The sequence below is a fragment of the Pecten maximus genome, chromosome 13, assembly GCF_902652985.1.
Source record: "Pecten maximus chromosome 13, xPecMax1.1, whole genome shotgun sequence".
Lineage (NCBI taxonomy): Eukaryota > Metazoa > Mollusca > Bivalvia > Pectinida > Pectinidae > Pecten > Pecten maximus.
This window is the reverse complement of record NC_047027.1, coordinates 25,332,154-25,348,872: the sequence shown is the minus strand read 5'-3', so window position 1 is coordinate 25,348,872 and position 16,719 is coordinate 25,332,154. Positions and strand designations below refer to the sequence as shown.

The 16,719-nt window shown below is 36.5% G+C and overlaps 1 protein-coding gene and 1 long non-coding RNA gene across 2 annotated transcripts in view; one reads left to right on the top strand and one right to left on the bottom strand.

The window, feature by feature from the left end:
- The window catches only part of LOC117340576, a 145,425-nt gene that overhangs the window by 125,698 nt on the left and 3,008 nt on the right, over positions 1-16,719 (top strand). Inside the window, exons 22-29 of the mRNA XM_033902336.1 lie at positions 10,519-10,595; positions 11,200-11,251; positions 13,022-13,098; positions 13,704-13,755; positions 14,365-14,441; positions 15,062-15,113; positions 15,523-15,599; positions 16,205-16,256. Coding sequence (XP_033758227.1) covers positions 10,519-10,595; positions 11,200-11,251; positions 13,022-13,098; positions 13,704-13,755; positions 14,365-14,441; positions 15,062-15,113; positions 15,523-15,599; positions 16,205-16,256 — 516 coding nt within the window. The remainder of the gene's footprint in view (positions 1-10,518; positions 10,596-11,199; positions 11,252-13,021; positions 13,099-13,703; positions 13,756-14,364; positions 14,442-15,061; positions 15,114-15,522; positions 15,600-16,204; positions 16,257-16,719) is intronic.
- On the bottom strand, positions 6,222-7,650 carry LOC117341546. Its single transcript, XR_004535660.1, has 2 exons — positions 7,480-7,650; positions 6,222-6,718 (listed from the first exon to the last, which is right to left on the bottom strand). It is a non-coding gene; the product is annotated as an uncharacterized LOC117341546 (long non-coding RNA).

Below are 16,719 nucleotides of genomic sequence, written 5' to 3'. Positions count from 1 at the left end.
CAAGCAAATGGCCGGCCGCCCCAGACATTTATGTTTATTCGGTTGTCATAGACATGAAACAACAGAACAGTACTCAGTGATAACATTCCAACATAACGTTACGTCTTACTAACACGAAAGGGGCAACAGACGTTATACGAAATGAACAGCTCACTCAGCAGTGTGGTGGATATTATCAGTAAAACCAACCAAGAATGTTCATGTAAGATAAAGTCAGATATAAATTTTGTTGTACTCATTGAATATATCATGTTTACATTCAGTAGTAAATTGGTATAATGAGCTCAAATATACTCTATTCTCTTTAAAAAAAAAAAAAAAACGAAGAAAAAATTAAAGGCGTAATAGCTCCATACATACACAGATTACTGAAAGAGAAAAGAAAGGCAATCAGAAACTGTCATCTTAACTTCAGTAAATAGGCCGATATCAAATGTAATAATGAGTAGTTTAATGACAGAGAACCATTCTGGCGTATGTAAAAATGTAATGCATGCACGTTTAGTACTGTCTCATTAAGCTTAAAAAATGTATAGAGAAAAAAAAAAGAATAAAATTAGCAACATGTCTTCTGGGGGAAAAGTAAAGAATGAAGTGTAGTAAGGGGCGATAACTCGTTATCGTTCCTTACGGAACGTAATGATAGTATGAGCTAATTCGCGATTTTTGCCGGCTATTGTAGCGATTTGGGGGTGGAAAAAATGGCATATACAATTTTGAAGGGGTTTTGAACCATTGTAAAACTCGGCTCGATCTAGGTCTGGATGTATCTGGTATCCCTGTGGAAATTCGTATTTATGAGATATTTTGGGTCAAACATGCCAAAATCGTCATTTTGACTAAGAGGTTCTGTTTAAATCGCCCTCAAAATTCCGAAAAAAAATCCAGAAACATATATGATGCACATGTAAATAGATAAATGTTTCCTGAAGAAAACTATCTGTTTAGTTTTTCGATATCTTTAACAGAACGGTCACAAGATTGTTTTGAAAATGGCCTATTTTTTCGACCTTCTCAGTATTTTTCCACTCGACAGGGGTATTTTCCTATAAATAGGCTGCATGTTTTGATGACGTAAGACCGGGCGTTTCCATTCCGTTTAGCGGTTGAACAGATAGACCGGGTAGGCATATAAAGTTGTTAACATTAAAATAATTATGGATCAGCCGGTTTTATATTTGTTTAGGACGAATCATCTTGATGATGTCTTTCAAAGCCTGCAAAAACATAAACAGGTCCGTTAAGATTGATGTATGAAATTTATTCGTAATATACTATTGACACAACTAGTTTGGTCGGCTTGTCCGCATATATAAAGGACAACTATAGAATAACGCCATCCTGAACTCATAGGGTATTGTCACTGAAATGATTCCCCGAGGAGTTCCGGATGGAATAACACCGGGGACTTCACGCCGCTTACTCGTTCGACTCAAAGGCGTTTAGCTGCAGTCTAAGTAAGCTGTATTACATTTTCCCGTCAGGACCAGGATTTTTTAATATTATATCATATTAAAAGTGACATTTGAGGTTATAGCTGTTCTACTATGAACAAATGTGTTGCTTGACAGGATCACTCAGTATTCATCGTCAACCCAGACCAGCGTTCCATTGTTTTCGATAACAAATCTGTTATCTGGTAAGATTCCAGTAGATTTTAGATCTACAGTCAATGTCATACGTGTTCATTAACGTTTTAGACACAGCTAGCGACGTTTAAATATGTTACATGCATATTTATTTTCTAAATTGTTTGTTTGTTTGCCTACTGTTTCGTTACATTTAGTTGATGCATGTTTATGTTTTGAACTTTTGAAATCTTGACCAGCTGAAATTTTGTTTATGTCGAGGAGCAACGTTTCGAGAATCGTATCACATACATATTAGCTTACGAAGACACGAAATTTCAAGGAACTACTGACTGTACACGTACTTCAGTTCATACTAGCAGTATATTGAACAATTTGTTTTCTATAATAGTTTTTTTTTTCTCAAATTTTGAATGAAATATTTATATTCAAATGCTTTAAATTTTGAAACAAAAGTCTCTGACCTGCCCTTTATTGAGATGGTTCTTAGGACAGGGTCAAATTATATCATCTTTTGCATTAATAGATAAATGAAGTAAATTTTCAAATATATTTGCCTCAAATACCATGCATACAACATATTTAAACCTTTCACTTTTATACACCGCAGAAACTAATATGCATGAAAGCTGTTCTGACAAATTTAAGCTAAAATACTGTCAATTATTATGTCGCATTAAGTAAAATTCAGTTACTTTGGGTGTAGAAAGATGTCATGTTTTATTTATTTTTTCTTCATCTGTTGAAATTAAATTAATTTCGACTTATATTAATACCAAAGGTATGAGATGGAAAATTATTTAACAAAATCAAAGAGTTTCCAAGTTTAAGCTATCTCAATTTAACAAAATAGTCTATGTAGACATTTCATAAATTAGTAAACTTTCAGATATCTATAAGTTGCGTTATTATAAATTCCATATCAACATATTTCAACCTTTTGTTAACATGTGCCAAAGAAAACATTGTGCGGGAAACCTGTTCTGACAAAATTTTACTAAAATTATGTCAATTGTTTCATTGCATTAAGTTAATTAACAAAATAGTTTTTCTTCAAAATGTCATCTGCATACAAGTAGCAATAAGTAAATTTTGAAATATCTTCGCTTTAAATACCATACCAACATATTTCAACCTTTCGCTTACATATACCAAAAAAAACAATATGCAAGAAACCAATTCTGACAGATTTATACTAAAAGTTTTTGAACTATTATGTTTATGTGTCGCACGAAGTTAAATTCAATTATTTTGGGGTGGGGAACCATGTAGTTGAATTTTTTTTTATCTTTTGAATTTAAATTTATTTCAACTTATTGCTAAAGGTATTATAGAAAATTATGTGACAAATTCAAACAATAACCAGGATTTAATGATAGCAATTTTACAAAATAGTCTTCTTCGAAATGTCATCTGCACACAGGTAAAATACAGTAACACAGGGACTAGTGTAAATAGTTTATATGTTTTTATTTTTAGGCCAATGCCGCCATAGGCAAATATTTAAATTAGGAAGCATGTTCTAAATTGCTGGCCAAAGACCATAGTTAATTTCCCTCTTTGTTCTATTGAAGAAACATATTCAGAATTCTGAAACTTTACATAAAATCTGGCTTTATTTTCATATTGTAGAAAAATTCTCTCAATTTCAAAGTATTTTGATATTGGGATAACACAATTATCTTCAATATTCACATCTTTTACAATTGCAACTGTGACAAATAAGAAGAATTAGAAAGTTTAGACAGTTATTGTAATTGCAGACCTCAGACTGCATGAAATTACCCTCCATGATCTACTATTCTCTCAATTTCAAGCCATTTACATATGATTTATAAAGAAACACATTTTCCCATAATTTTCACTTCTTTGGTACTATTGCCACTATGAGATAGTTTAATAATTATTAATTATTGTGGGGCCGCAGTGGCCGAGTGGTTAAGGTGTCCCGATACTTTAGCACTAGCCCTCCACCTCTGGGTTGCTAGTTCGAAACCTATGGTGGGCAGTTGCCTGGTACTGAACGTAGACCGATGGATTTTCTCTGGGTACTTGACTTTCCTCTACCTCCAAAACCTAAATGACCCATCTGTTAATGGGACTTTAAACCAAATACACCGAACAGTTTGAACAGTTATCCTGCAAAAGAAAAGGAAAGCTGACAATCAGGCCAGTATGTGTTGTCATGGTTGTGTCTTTGGGCAAGATCACTTTACCCTTATTGCCCTGGATGGCATGCAATGGGCCTCTTGTATGTTGTTCAGTCAGGTAGTCACCAACTACTACAAGGAGACCCAGCCACAGACTAAGAGATGCTACTGATTTTTCAGAAACCAGGCAAACTCGCCTACATTGCTACCTTATAAGAAGTTTTAAACATTTATTTGAAAAGATAACATGATTTTTTTTTGCTTGGTAAACTTCATTTTCATAAATTATTGTTCCATTTCCTGGATGGCATGTGGACAGACAGGCTTCCTGCATGTTGTTCAGAGGTAGTCACTAACTACAACAAGGAGACCCAGCCTCAAAGTGACTCTGGCTATTCACCAATAACCCAAGCTAACAAAGCAAATATATGTAAGAGTAAGAGATATATAATTGCCACTTTTTTTTCAGAAACTGGGCAAACTGGTGTACACTGCCACCTGATAAAAGGAATTGACAAATAAAAACATGATTTATTATGCATGGTTAAGCTTACATAAATTATTGTTCAAATTCACATAAAACAATTTAAAACTTGCTAATGACCTTATTTTCATCTGTGATAGAAAAAGGGAGACAACTCGCTCACCTTTTCTTGATATTTGATTACCTAATTATAATGTACCATTCATATTAATTAATTGCTTTTCCAGATATTTCCCTTAAGTTCTATTCATGATCGATCAATTATCGATATGATGATGATCGATCATGAACTCAAAAGTGATTCCCAACACTACTGAAGAAGTTGCAAAATTTTCAAATAAAAAAAATATGTTATATTCAATTTCCGACTCTGCTCAACATGGACCACTGACATTGTCTGACAAAGACACTGATACTGACTTTGAACTATAGGGAAAGTCTCGAAATGCCATTTTAATGAAATGGCTATTTCAAACAAAGAAACAATTTTCCTTCTCTCATTTGAATACAAAAATGGGATTTTCCTCATGCAAGTGTGATTTATTAACAATTTTCTCCAAGATTAATATTTGGGCGAGCAAATTCCCCTCAAATCCTGGATATTCCTATCTGAATGAGTTAATCCCAATTTTTCGAGGATATTTGTGCAAATTTAGAAATTGTTCGATTGCAATAAATTTTGGTATGTAGGTACATCATTGGTCACCGGTTACTCCTGTAATGGGAGAGGAGAAAATGTAGCAGCCAGACCGGGCTTCGAACCCGGGACCCTCCGAACTCTAGACAGACACTCTACCACTGAGCTACCTGGTCGCCGATGATAGACCCAGTCCAGCTCCGCTACACTCTTATAACCTCACTTTAACTTTTGTAACAAAATGGTTGTCATTTCCTGGTCTTTAATTGGTCCAAATTAAGATATATTGTCTGTCTGATTTTAATGACATTTGATATGTATATATATAGATACATCATGGGGCACAAGTCTTTCTCTTAAACTCATATTCACATTTAAAGAAAATGGCCGCCAATTTGATAATGATACAGGTACATAATGGGACACTATTTACTCTCATCACCTCACCTCACTTAAACGTTTTAACAAAATGGCTGCCATTTATACTGACCACTGATTGGTCAACATTTAGATATTGTCTGATTTCAATGAGATTTGGTATGCAGGTACATCATGGGACAGCAGTTACTCTTGTAACCTCACTTTCACATTTAAACAATATGGCCGCCAATTGCTGGCATCTAATTGGTCAAAATTAAGATATTGTTCGATTACGATTAAATTTGGTATGTAGGTGTATTAGGGGACTGCAAATTCGACTTTATGGGTTTCGTTGCCATGTGAACAACACAGTCTTTTATTGGTCGAAATGTATACATTGTATATTAAGCGGTTTTGATGAAAACCGTGCTGAAAAGGAGTTATCGCCCCTCACTACACTTCATTCTTTCTGTGACACTCCTTTAGGTGTCACCCCACTAGTATTAAGTTCATAAATATTTAATATGCAATACTGATACCATATTCAACACACAGAAATGCCAGGGGAAAAAAAAGAGAAAAAAAACTTGGATAGTTTCAGGATTTTTATTATCAAAGAATTATAATAAGTTGATAAAAGTGAAAGAGGATATTGACAGATAAAACTTTTGCTCTCGTTTACAGATAAGGGAGAGATGATCTCGAATCCCAATGTGGCGTCCATTGCATTTTTTATAACATCATCGGTGTTGTTAGTTACCGCAGTGTCCTTGGTTCTCTGTATTATTTGTAAGTATGCTTGAATTATTGATGCGCCATTCTCGGAAATGACTATTCAGGATAGGTAACCTAGCGCTATATTTGCTCACCACGGAAATTGATCAATGCGTCATGCTTCAAAATTCCTTAGAACATGTATTACAAGGAAACTTTAGTAAAAATTATTTTAATCATTAAAATCATGAGTAAAAACACGTATATTACATCTTTGATGCATCTTACTTCCCAACCAGACGTGGTTCTCTCATCCTTCCTCACAGACGTGGTTCCTACATCCTCCCCCACAGACGCAGTTCTTACATCCTCCCCCACAGACGTAGTTCTTACATCCTCACCCACAGACGTGGTTCTTACATCCTCCCCCACAGACGTGGTTCTTACATCCTCCCCACAGACGTGGTTGTTACATCCTCCCCCACAGACGTGGTTCTAACATCCTCCCCATAGACGTGGTTCTTACATCCTCCCCCACATACGTGGATCTTACATCCTCCCCCACAGACGTGGTTGTTACATCCTCCCCCACAGACGTGGTTCTTACATCCTCCCTCACAGACGTGGTTCTTACATCCTCCCTCACAGACGTGGTTCTTACATCCTCCCCCACAGACGTGGTTCTTACATCCTCCCCCACAGACGTGGATCTTACATCCTCCCCAACAGACGTAGTCTTACATCCTCCCTGACAGACGTGGTTCTTACATCCTCCCCCACAGACCTGGTTCCTACATCCTCCCCCACAGACGTGGTTCTTACATCCTCCCTCACAGACGTGGTTCTTATATCCTCCCTCACAGACGTGGTTCATACATCCTCCCCCACAGACGTGGATCTTACATCCTCCCCCACAGACGCAGTTCTTACATCCTCCCCCACAGACGTGGTTCTAACATCCTCCCCCAAACACGTGGTTCTTACATCCTCCCTCACAGACGTGGTTCTTACATCCTCCCCCACAGACGTGGTTCTTACATCCTCCTCAAACACGTGGTTCTTACATCCTCCCCCACAGACGTGGTTCTTACATCCTCCCCCACAGACGTGGTTCTTACATCCTCCCTCACAGACGTGGTTCTTACATCCTCCCTCACTGACTTGGTGCTTACATCCTCCCCCACAGACGTGGTTCTAACATCCTCCCCCACAGACGTGGTTCTTGCATCCTTTTCCACAGACGTGGTTCGTACATCCTCCCCCACAGACGTGGATCTTACATCCTCCCTCACAGACGTGGTTCTTACATCCTCCCTCACTGACTTGGTGCTTACATCCTCCCCCACAGACGTGGTTCTAACATCCTCCCCCACAGACGTGGTTCTTGCATCCTTTTCCACAGACGTGGTTCGTACATCCTCCCCCACAGACGTGGTTGTTACATCCTCTCCCACAGACGTGGATCTTACATCCTCCCCAACAGACGTAGTCTTATATCCTCCCTCACAGACGTGGTTCTTACACCCCCCCCCCCCCCCCACAGACGTGGTTCTTACATCCTCCCCCACAGACGTGGTTCTTACATCCTCCCTCACAGACGTGGTTCTTACATCCTCCCTCACAGACGTGGTTCTTACATCCTCCCCCACAGACGTGGTTCTTACATCCTCCCCCACAGACGTGGTTCTTACATCCTCCCCCACAGACGTGGATCTTACATCCTTCCCAACAGACGTAGACTTATATCCTCCCTGACAGACGTGGTTCTTACATCCTCCTCCACAGACCTGGTTCCTACATCCTCCCCCACAGACGTGGTTCTTACATCCTCCCTCACAGACGTGGTTCTTATATCCTCCCTCACAGACGTGGTTCTTACATCCTCCCCCACAGACGTGGATCTTACATCCTCCCCCACAGACGCAGTTCTTACATCCTCCCCCACAGACGTGGTTCTAACATCCTCCCCCAAACACGTGGTTCTTACATCCTCCCTCACAGACGTGGTTCTTACATCCTCCCCCACAGACGTGGTTCTTACATCCTCCTCAAACACGTGGTTCTTACATCCTCCCCCACAGACGTGGTTCTTACATCCTCCCCCACAGACGTGGTTCTTACATCCTCCCCCACAGACGTGGATCTTACATCCTCCCTCACAGACGTGGTTCTTACATCCTCCCTCACTGACTTGGTGCTTACATCCTCCCCCACAGACGTGGTTCTAACATCCTCCCCCACAGACGTGGTTCTTGCATCCTTTTCCACAGACGTGGTTCTTACATCCTCCTCAAACACGTGGTTCTTACATCCTCCCCCACAGACGTGGTTCTAACATCCTCCCCCACAGACGTGGTTCTAACATCCTTTTCCACAGACGTGGTTCTTACATCCTCCCCCACAGACGCAGTTCTTACATCCTCCCCCACAGACGTGGTTCTAACATCCTCCCCCACAGACGTGGTTCTTACATCCTCCCCCACAGACGTGGATCTTACATCCTCCTCCACAGACCTGGTTCTTACATCCTCCCCCAAAGACGTGGTTCTAACATCCTCCCAACAGACGTGGTTCTTATATCCTCCCTCAGAGACGTGGTTCTTACATCCTCCCCAACAGACTTGGTTCTGACATCCTCCCAACAGACCTGGATCTTACATCCTCCCTCACAGACCTGGTTCTTACATCCTCCCCCACAGACGTAGTTCTTACATCCTCCCCACAGACGTGGTTCTTACATCCTCCCCCACAGACGTGGTTCTTACATCCTCCCTCACAGACATAGTTATTACATCCTCCCACAGACGTGTTTCTAGCTCTCTCGCTCACAGACGTTGTTCTTGCTTTTTACATCCTCCAAACAGACGTTGTTTTTCGTCCTCCCAAACGATGTTTGTGACGGTATTGGTTAAACTGTCTCAGAAACAATTTGCTGTGAAATAAATTATTTTAAGTACCTTGTTTATTTCCAGTGTTTCTGATAACATGACAGAGTGTAAATATTTTACACTATTGTTTTGTTTTGTTTTGATATTCTTAATCCTTTATCTTAACTCCTTTAAACAAATATGTTGATTAGAGATGGCCGCTTTTTCATTTTCAATTACATTTCAATTAATATTTTCAATCTGTATCGAACGAACGTTTAAGGTTTAAATCTGTTGATTTTTTTTTCTCTCTCGTCGTTTAGCATTATCTCTCTTTACCTCGTGAATAATTACGTTTTATTTCTCTATTGCAGGTAGACGGACATTAAGGTAAGTGTTATTATAATCTCCATCGATATAATATTGTATGATATGATTATCTTTACCGTTTATATGTCGCGATGTTGATTTCCTTAAATAAAGTCTAGGTATATGTGCATACCCAAAGCAGTAAATGGTTATATTAAGGAATACTAAAGATGTAAGCAGAATCAAAATTCAAAATTCAGTAATTAAGGGCATTTACACCTCGCGCCTGTTTTTTTATTATTATTTTTTTTATTTTTTTTTTTTTTTTTTGCATTTAATACCTTTTCAGTGAAAAATTATGCATTTCTTCATTCATATCGATTTATGTTTCTAGGGAGATGAAAGGCAGAGAAAAAAATCCCGTAGCTGAAGCAGGTAACATTACCAAAATTGTTCAAAATAAGACGAGGAAAAATAATAAAAATGGTTCAGTCCAGTATATTAAGCTAAGCCGATTAACTTTTAAATACAAATGAAACTCTCACGTTGATTTATGGTATCTGTTTTATTTTGTTACCTCCTGTTTCTCCAATACAAACAAATAACCATGTATATACACAGCAGAATCTTCACAAAACTTACGCTGAAATTTAGAAAAGCTCAAAGCTAATCTTCATTTGCCGTTTTGTGTGACATTTTTTTGGCCTTGTCAAATATGTTGACTTGTTTCTGTCCCTTAAACACATGCCAACATAAATATCGGTGTTAATTTGTAAATACCAAAAAACATAGTTATATGAGAAAAATCCCTCGAGTAACAACTTTACAGACGCAACTTTTATTTCATTCCACGTGTCATTGTTTTTTACTCAACAGCAGAACAAACATATATTGTGACGTTTAGGATTTGCTGGGTTTTCATTTCAATATGTATTATTTCATATGTGTAAACCTGCCTCTGTCTCCTGTAGGACAACATGACATTCCAACAGAGGGGTACGATTGAATTTCCATTTTACGTTTTTATTAATCAGAAATGTTTATTTTGACAAAATTCAGTATTTACAGCTGGAAACAAAATGTTTAAGATTATGAATTATGTTTTTATAGTATGTCTTATGATGTCTACATTGCATACCATTTCCGAATGAGATACCCTCATTCATTACTGTCAATTTATTTTGTTTGTCACATCTATGATGTAAATATTTTCCAACAATACTGGACATGAATGTGATGCATGATATTCATGTACATGTTTTGATCTGAAAGTTTTTGTTTTTTTTTTGCGAGATACTATGACACATCTGAAGCTTAATCTAATGTTGCCGACTATGATGTAACACATTCAGTGAAGTGAGTATAAACACCTGTAACTGACTGGTATGTTTGTGCTTTTGTTGATCAGATCACACTATGACGATTTGAACCTAGAGGAAAGAGAACCACCATCAAACTATGAGTGTCTTGGTAGTAATGCTGCAGGTAAGTCAATTGTCATACTGTTGTTGAACTGATGACAGCTACATTTTTCAATGATGAAGTGTTACTTTGTAGGGTATGACGGTCTATTGGTTACTACTGAGTTAAATGAAAAGAGACAGGGCTGGTAATTGAAGCCCCATAATCACACATTAGCAACGGATACATATTGATTAACTTTTAAATACAAATGAAACTCTCAAGTTGATTTATGCGATCTGGTTTGTTTTGTTACCTTCTGTTTATCAATACAAACATATAACCATTTATATACACAGCAGAACCATCTAAAATTTCACGCTGAAATTTAGAAAAGCTCAAAGCGTATCTTCATTTGCCCATTTTGTGGTGACATTTTTCTTTTTGCCTTGTCAAATATGTTGACTTGTTTCCGTCCCCTAAACACATGCCAACATAATATCGGTGTTATTTTTGTAAATACCAAAAATATAATTATGTCAGAAAAATCCCCTCGAGTAACAACTTTACAGGACGCAACTCTAATTTCATTCCATGTGTCATTTTTTTTTACTTAACAGCAGAGCAGCCATATATTGTTACGTTTAGGATTTGCTGGGTTTTCATTTCTATATGTATTATTTCATAGGTGTAAACCTGCCTCTGTCTCCTGTAGGACAACAGGAAATTGCAACTGAGAGGTATGATTGAATTCCCATTTTACGAATGAATCAGAAATGTTAATTTTGACAAAATTCAGTATTTACAGCTGAAAACAAAATGTTTAAGATTATGAATTATGTTTTATAGCATGCCTTATGATGTATACATTGCATTCCATTTCCGAATGCGATACACTCATTTATTATTATCAATTTACTTTATTTATATTTGTATAAATAAATACATTGATGTCAGTCTATAATAGTTTGTTATTATATGATGAGAGGGGCATTTGGACCACTCGCATCTTCCATTGTTTCTGGTTGTTATGTAAATGGGCTAACATTGAGGGGTCAAGAAGGTGGTCCATATCTAGGCCACGTGATGGGAAAATTCCCAGGACTTGACTGACCTCTGTTCATTTTGGCTGAAGCGATATCAGCTTTTTGTTTTTTCCAACAATACTAGACGTGAATTTGATACATGGAATTCATGTTGATGTTTTGATCTCAAGTTTTTTGGGGTTTTTTTTTTACACATCTAGCATCTGAAGCTTAATCTAATTTTACCGACTATGATGTAACACATTCAGTGAAGTGAGTATAATCACCTGTAAATGACTGGTATGTTTGTGCTTTGTTGATCAGATCACACTATGACGATTTGAACCTAGAGGAAAGAGAACCACCATCAACTATGAGTGTCTTGGTAGTAATGCTGCAGGTTAAGTCAATTGTCATACTGTTGTGTGAACTGATGACAGCTACATTTTTTCAATGATGAAGTGTTTACTTTGTAAGGTAGTGACGGTCTATTGGTTACTACTGAGGTAAATGAAAAGAGACAGGGCTGGTAATGGAAGACCCCTCATAATCAACACATTAGCGACGGATACATATTGATTAACTTTTTTTTTTTTTTTTTTTTAAATACAAATGAAACTCTCAAGTTGATTTATGCGATCTGGTTTGTTTTGTTACCTTCTGTTTCTCCAATACAAACAAATAACCATTTATATACACAGCAGAATCTTCACAAAACTTACGCTGAAATTTAGAAAAGCTCAAAGCTAATCTTCATTTGCCGTTTTGTGTGACATTTTTTGGCCTTGTCAAATATGTGACTTGTTTCTGTCCCTTAAACACATGCCAACATAAATATCGGTGTTAATTTGTAAATACCAAAAAACATAGTTATATGAGAAAAATCCCTCGAGTAACAACTTTACAGACGCAACTTTTATTTCATTCCACGTGTCATTGTTTTTTACTCAACAGCAGAACAAACATATATTGTGACGTTTAGGATTTGCTGGGTTTTCATTTCAATATGTATTATTTCATATGTGTAAACCTGCCTCTGTCTCCTGTAGGACAACATGACATTCCAACAGAGGGGTACGATTGAATTTCCATTTTACGTTTTTATTAATCAGAAATGTTTATTTTGACAAAATTCAGTATTTACAGCTGGAAACAAAATGTTTAAGATTATGAATTATGTTTTTATAGTATGTCTTATGATGTCTACATTGCATACCATTTCCGAATGAGATACCCTCATTCATTACTGTCAATTTATTTTGTTTGTCACATCTATGATGTAAATATTTTCCAACAATACTGGACATGAATGTGATGCATGATATTCATGTACATGTTTTGATCTGAAAGTTTTTGTTTTTTTTTGCGAGATACTATGACACATCTGAAGCTTAATCTAATGTTGCCGACTATGATGTAACACATTCAGTGAAGTGAGTATAAACACCTGTAACTGACTGGTATGTTTGTGCTTTTGTTGATCAGATCACACTATGACGATTTGAACCTAGAGGAAAGAGAACCACCATCAAACTATGAGTGTCTTGGTAGTAATGCTGCAGGTAAGTCAATTGTCATACTGTTGTTGAACTGATGACAGCTACATTTTTCAATGATGAAGTGTTTACTTTGTAGGGTATGACGGTCTATTGGTTACTACTGAGTTAAATGAAAAGAGACAGGGCTGGTAATTGAAGGCCCCATAATCACACATTAGCAACGGATACATATTGATTAACTTTTAAATACAAATGAAACTCTCAAGTTGATTTATGCGATCTGGTTTGTTTTGTTACCTTCTGTTTATCCAATACAAACATATAACCATTTATATACACAGCAGAACCATCTAAAATTTCACGCTGAAATTTAGAAAAGCTCAAAGCGTATCTTCATTTGCCCATTTTGTGTGACATTTTTCTTTTTGCCTTGTCAAATATGTTGACTTGTTTCCGTCCCCTAAACACATGCCAACATAAATATCGGTGTTATTTTGTAAATACCAAAAATATAATTATGTCAGAAAAATCCCTCGAGTAACAACTTTACAGACGCAACTCTAATTTCATTCCATGTGTCATTTTTTTTTTACTTAACAGCAGAGCAGCCATATATTGTTACGTTTAGGATTTGCTGGGTTTTCATTTCTATATGTATTATTTCATAGGTGTAAACCTGCCTCTGTCTCCTGTAGGACAACAGGAAATTGCAACTGAGAGGTATGATTGAATTCCCATTTTACGAATGAATCAGAAATGTTAATTTTGACAAAATTCAGTATTTACAGCTGAAAACAAAATGTTTAAGATTATGAATTATGTTTTTATAGCATGCCTTATGATGTATACATTGCATTCCATTTCCGAATGCGATACACTCATTTATTATTATCAATTTACTTTATTTATATTTGTATAAATAAATACATTGATGTCAGTCTATAATAGTTTGTTATTATATGATGAGAGGGGCATTTGGACCACTCGCATCTTCCATTGTTTCTGGTTGTTATGTAAATGGGCTAACATTGAGGGGTCAAGAAGGTGGTCCATATCTAGGCCACGTGATGGAAAATTCCCAGGACTTGACTGACCTCTGGTCATTTTGGCTGAAGCGATATCAGCTTTTGTTTTTTCCAACAATACTAGACGTGAATTTGATACATGGAATTCATGTTGATGTTTTGATCTCAAAGTTTTTTGGGGTTTTTTTTTACACATCTAGCATCTGAAGCTTAATCTAATTTTACCGACTATGATGTAACACATTCAGTGAAGTGAGTATAATCACCTGTAAATGACTGGTATGTTTGTGCTTTTGTTGATCAGATCACACTATGACGATTTGAACCTAGAGGAAAGAGAACCACCATCAAACTATGAGTGTCTTGGTAGTAATGCTGCAGGTAAGTCAATTGTCATACTGTTGTTGAACTGATGACAGCTACATTTTTCAATGATGAAGTGTTTACTTTGTAAGGTATGACGGTCTATTGGTTACTACTGAGTTAAATGAAAAGAGACAGGGCTGGTAATGGAAGACCCCATAATCACACATTAGCGACGGATACATATTGATTAACTTTTTTTTTTTTTTTTTTTTAAATACAAATGAAACTCTCAAGTTGATTTATGCGATCTGGTTTGTTTTGTTACCTTCTGTTTCTCCAATACAAACAAATAACCATTTATATACACAGCAGAACCATCTAAAATTTTACGCTGAAATTTAGAAAAGTTCATAGCTTATCTTCGTTTGCCCATTTTGTGTGACATTTTTCTGTTTGCCTTGTCAAATATGTTGACTTGTTTCCATCCCCTAAACACATGCCAACATAAATATCGGTGTTATTTTGTAATTACAAAAATATTGAGTTATGTCAGAAAAATCCCTCGAGTAACAACTTTAAAGACGCATCTCTTATTTTATTCCATGTGTCATTGTTTTTATTCAACAGCAGAACAGCCATATAATGTGACGTTTAGGATTTGCTGGGTTTTCATTTCAATATGTATTGTTTCATAGGTGTAAACCTGCCTCTGTCTCCTGTAGGACAACATGACATTCCAACAGAGAGGTACGATTTAATTACCATTTTACGTTTTTATTAATCAGAAATGTTAATTTTGACAAAATTCGGTATTTACAGCTGAAAACAAGATGTTTAAGATTATGAATTATGTTTTTATAGCATGCCTTATGATGTCTACATTGCATACCATTTCCGAATGAGATACCCTCATTCATTACTGTCAATTTATTTTGTTTGTCACATCTATGATATAAATATTTTCCAACAATACTGGGTATAAATTGGATGCATGGAATTCATGTACATGTTTTGATCTCAAAGTTTTTGTTTTTTTGCGAGATACTATGACACATCTGTAGCTTAATTTAATGTTACCGACTATGACGTAACACATTCAGTGAAGTGAGTATAAACACCTGTAACTGACTGGTATGTTTGTGCTTTTGTTGATCAGATCACACTATGACGATTTGAACCTAGAGGAAAGAGAACCACCATCAAACTATGAGTGTCTTGGTAGTAATGCTGCAGGTAAGTCGAATGTCATACTGTTGTTAAACTGATGACAGCTACATTTTTCAATGATGAAGTGCTTATTTTGTAGGGTATTACGGTCTATTGGTTACTACTGAGTTAAATGAAAAGAGACAGGGCTGGTAATTGAAGGCCCCATAATCACACATTAGCGACGGATACATATTGATTAACTTTTAAATACAAATGAAACTCTCAAGTTGATTTATGCGATCTGGTTTGTTTTGTTACCTTCTGTTTATCCAATACAAACATATAACCATTTATATACACAGCAGAACCATCTAAAATTTCACGCTGAAATTTAGAAAAGCTCAAAGCGTATCTTCATTTGCCCATTTTGTGTGACATTTTTCTTTTTGCCTTGTCAAATATGTTGACTTGTTTCCGTCCCCTAAACACATGCCAACATAAATATCGGTGTTATTTTGTAAATACCAAAAATATAGTTATGTCAGAAAAATCCCTCGAGTAATAACTTTACAGACGCAACTCTAATTTCATTCCATGTGTCATTTTTTTTTTACTTAACAGCAGAGCAGCCATATATTGTTACGTTTAGGATTTGCTGGGTTTTCATTTCTATATGTATTATTTCATAGGTGTAAACCTGCCTCTGTCTCCTGTAGGACAACAGGAAATTGCAACTGAGAGGTATGATTGAATTCCCATTTTACGAATAAATAAGAAATGTTAATTTTGACAAAATTCAGTATTTACAGCTGAAAACAAAATGTTTAAGATTATGAATTATGTTTTTATAGCATGCCTTATGATGTATACATTGCATTCGATTTCCGAATGCGATACACTCATTTATTATTATCAATTTACTTTATTTATATTTGTATAAATAAATACATTGATGTCAGTCTATAATAGTTTGTTATTATATGATGAGAGGGGCATTTGGACCACTCGCATCTTCCATTGTTTCTGGTTGTTATGTAAATGGGCTAACATTGAGGGGTCAAGAAGGTGGTCCATATCTAGGCCACGTGATGGAAAATTCCCAGGACTTGACTGACCTCTGGTCATTTTGGCTGAAGCGATATCAGCTTTTGTTTTTTCCAACAATACTAGACGTGAATTTGATACATGGAATTCATGTTGATGT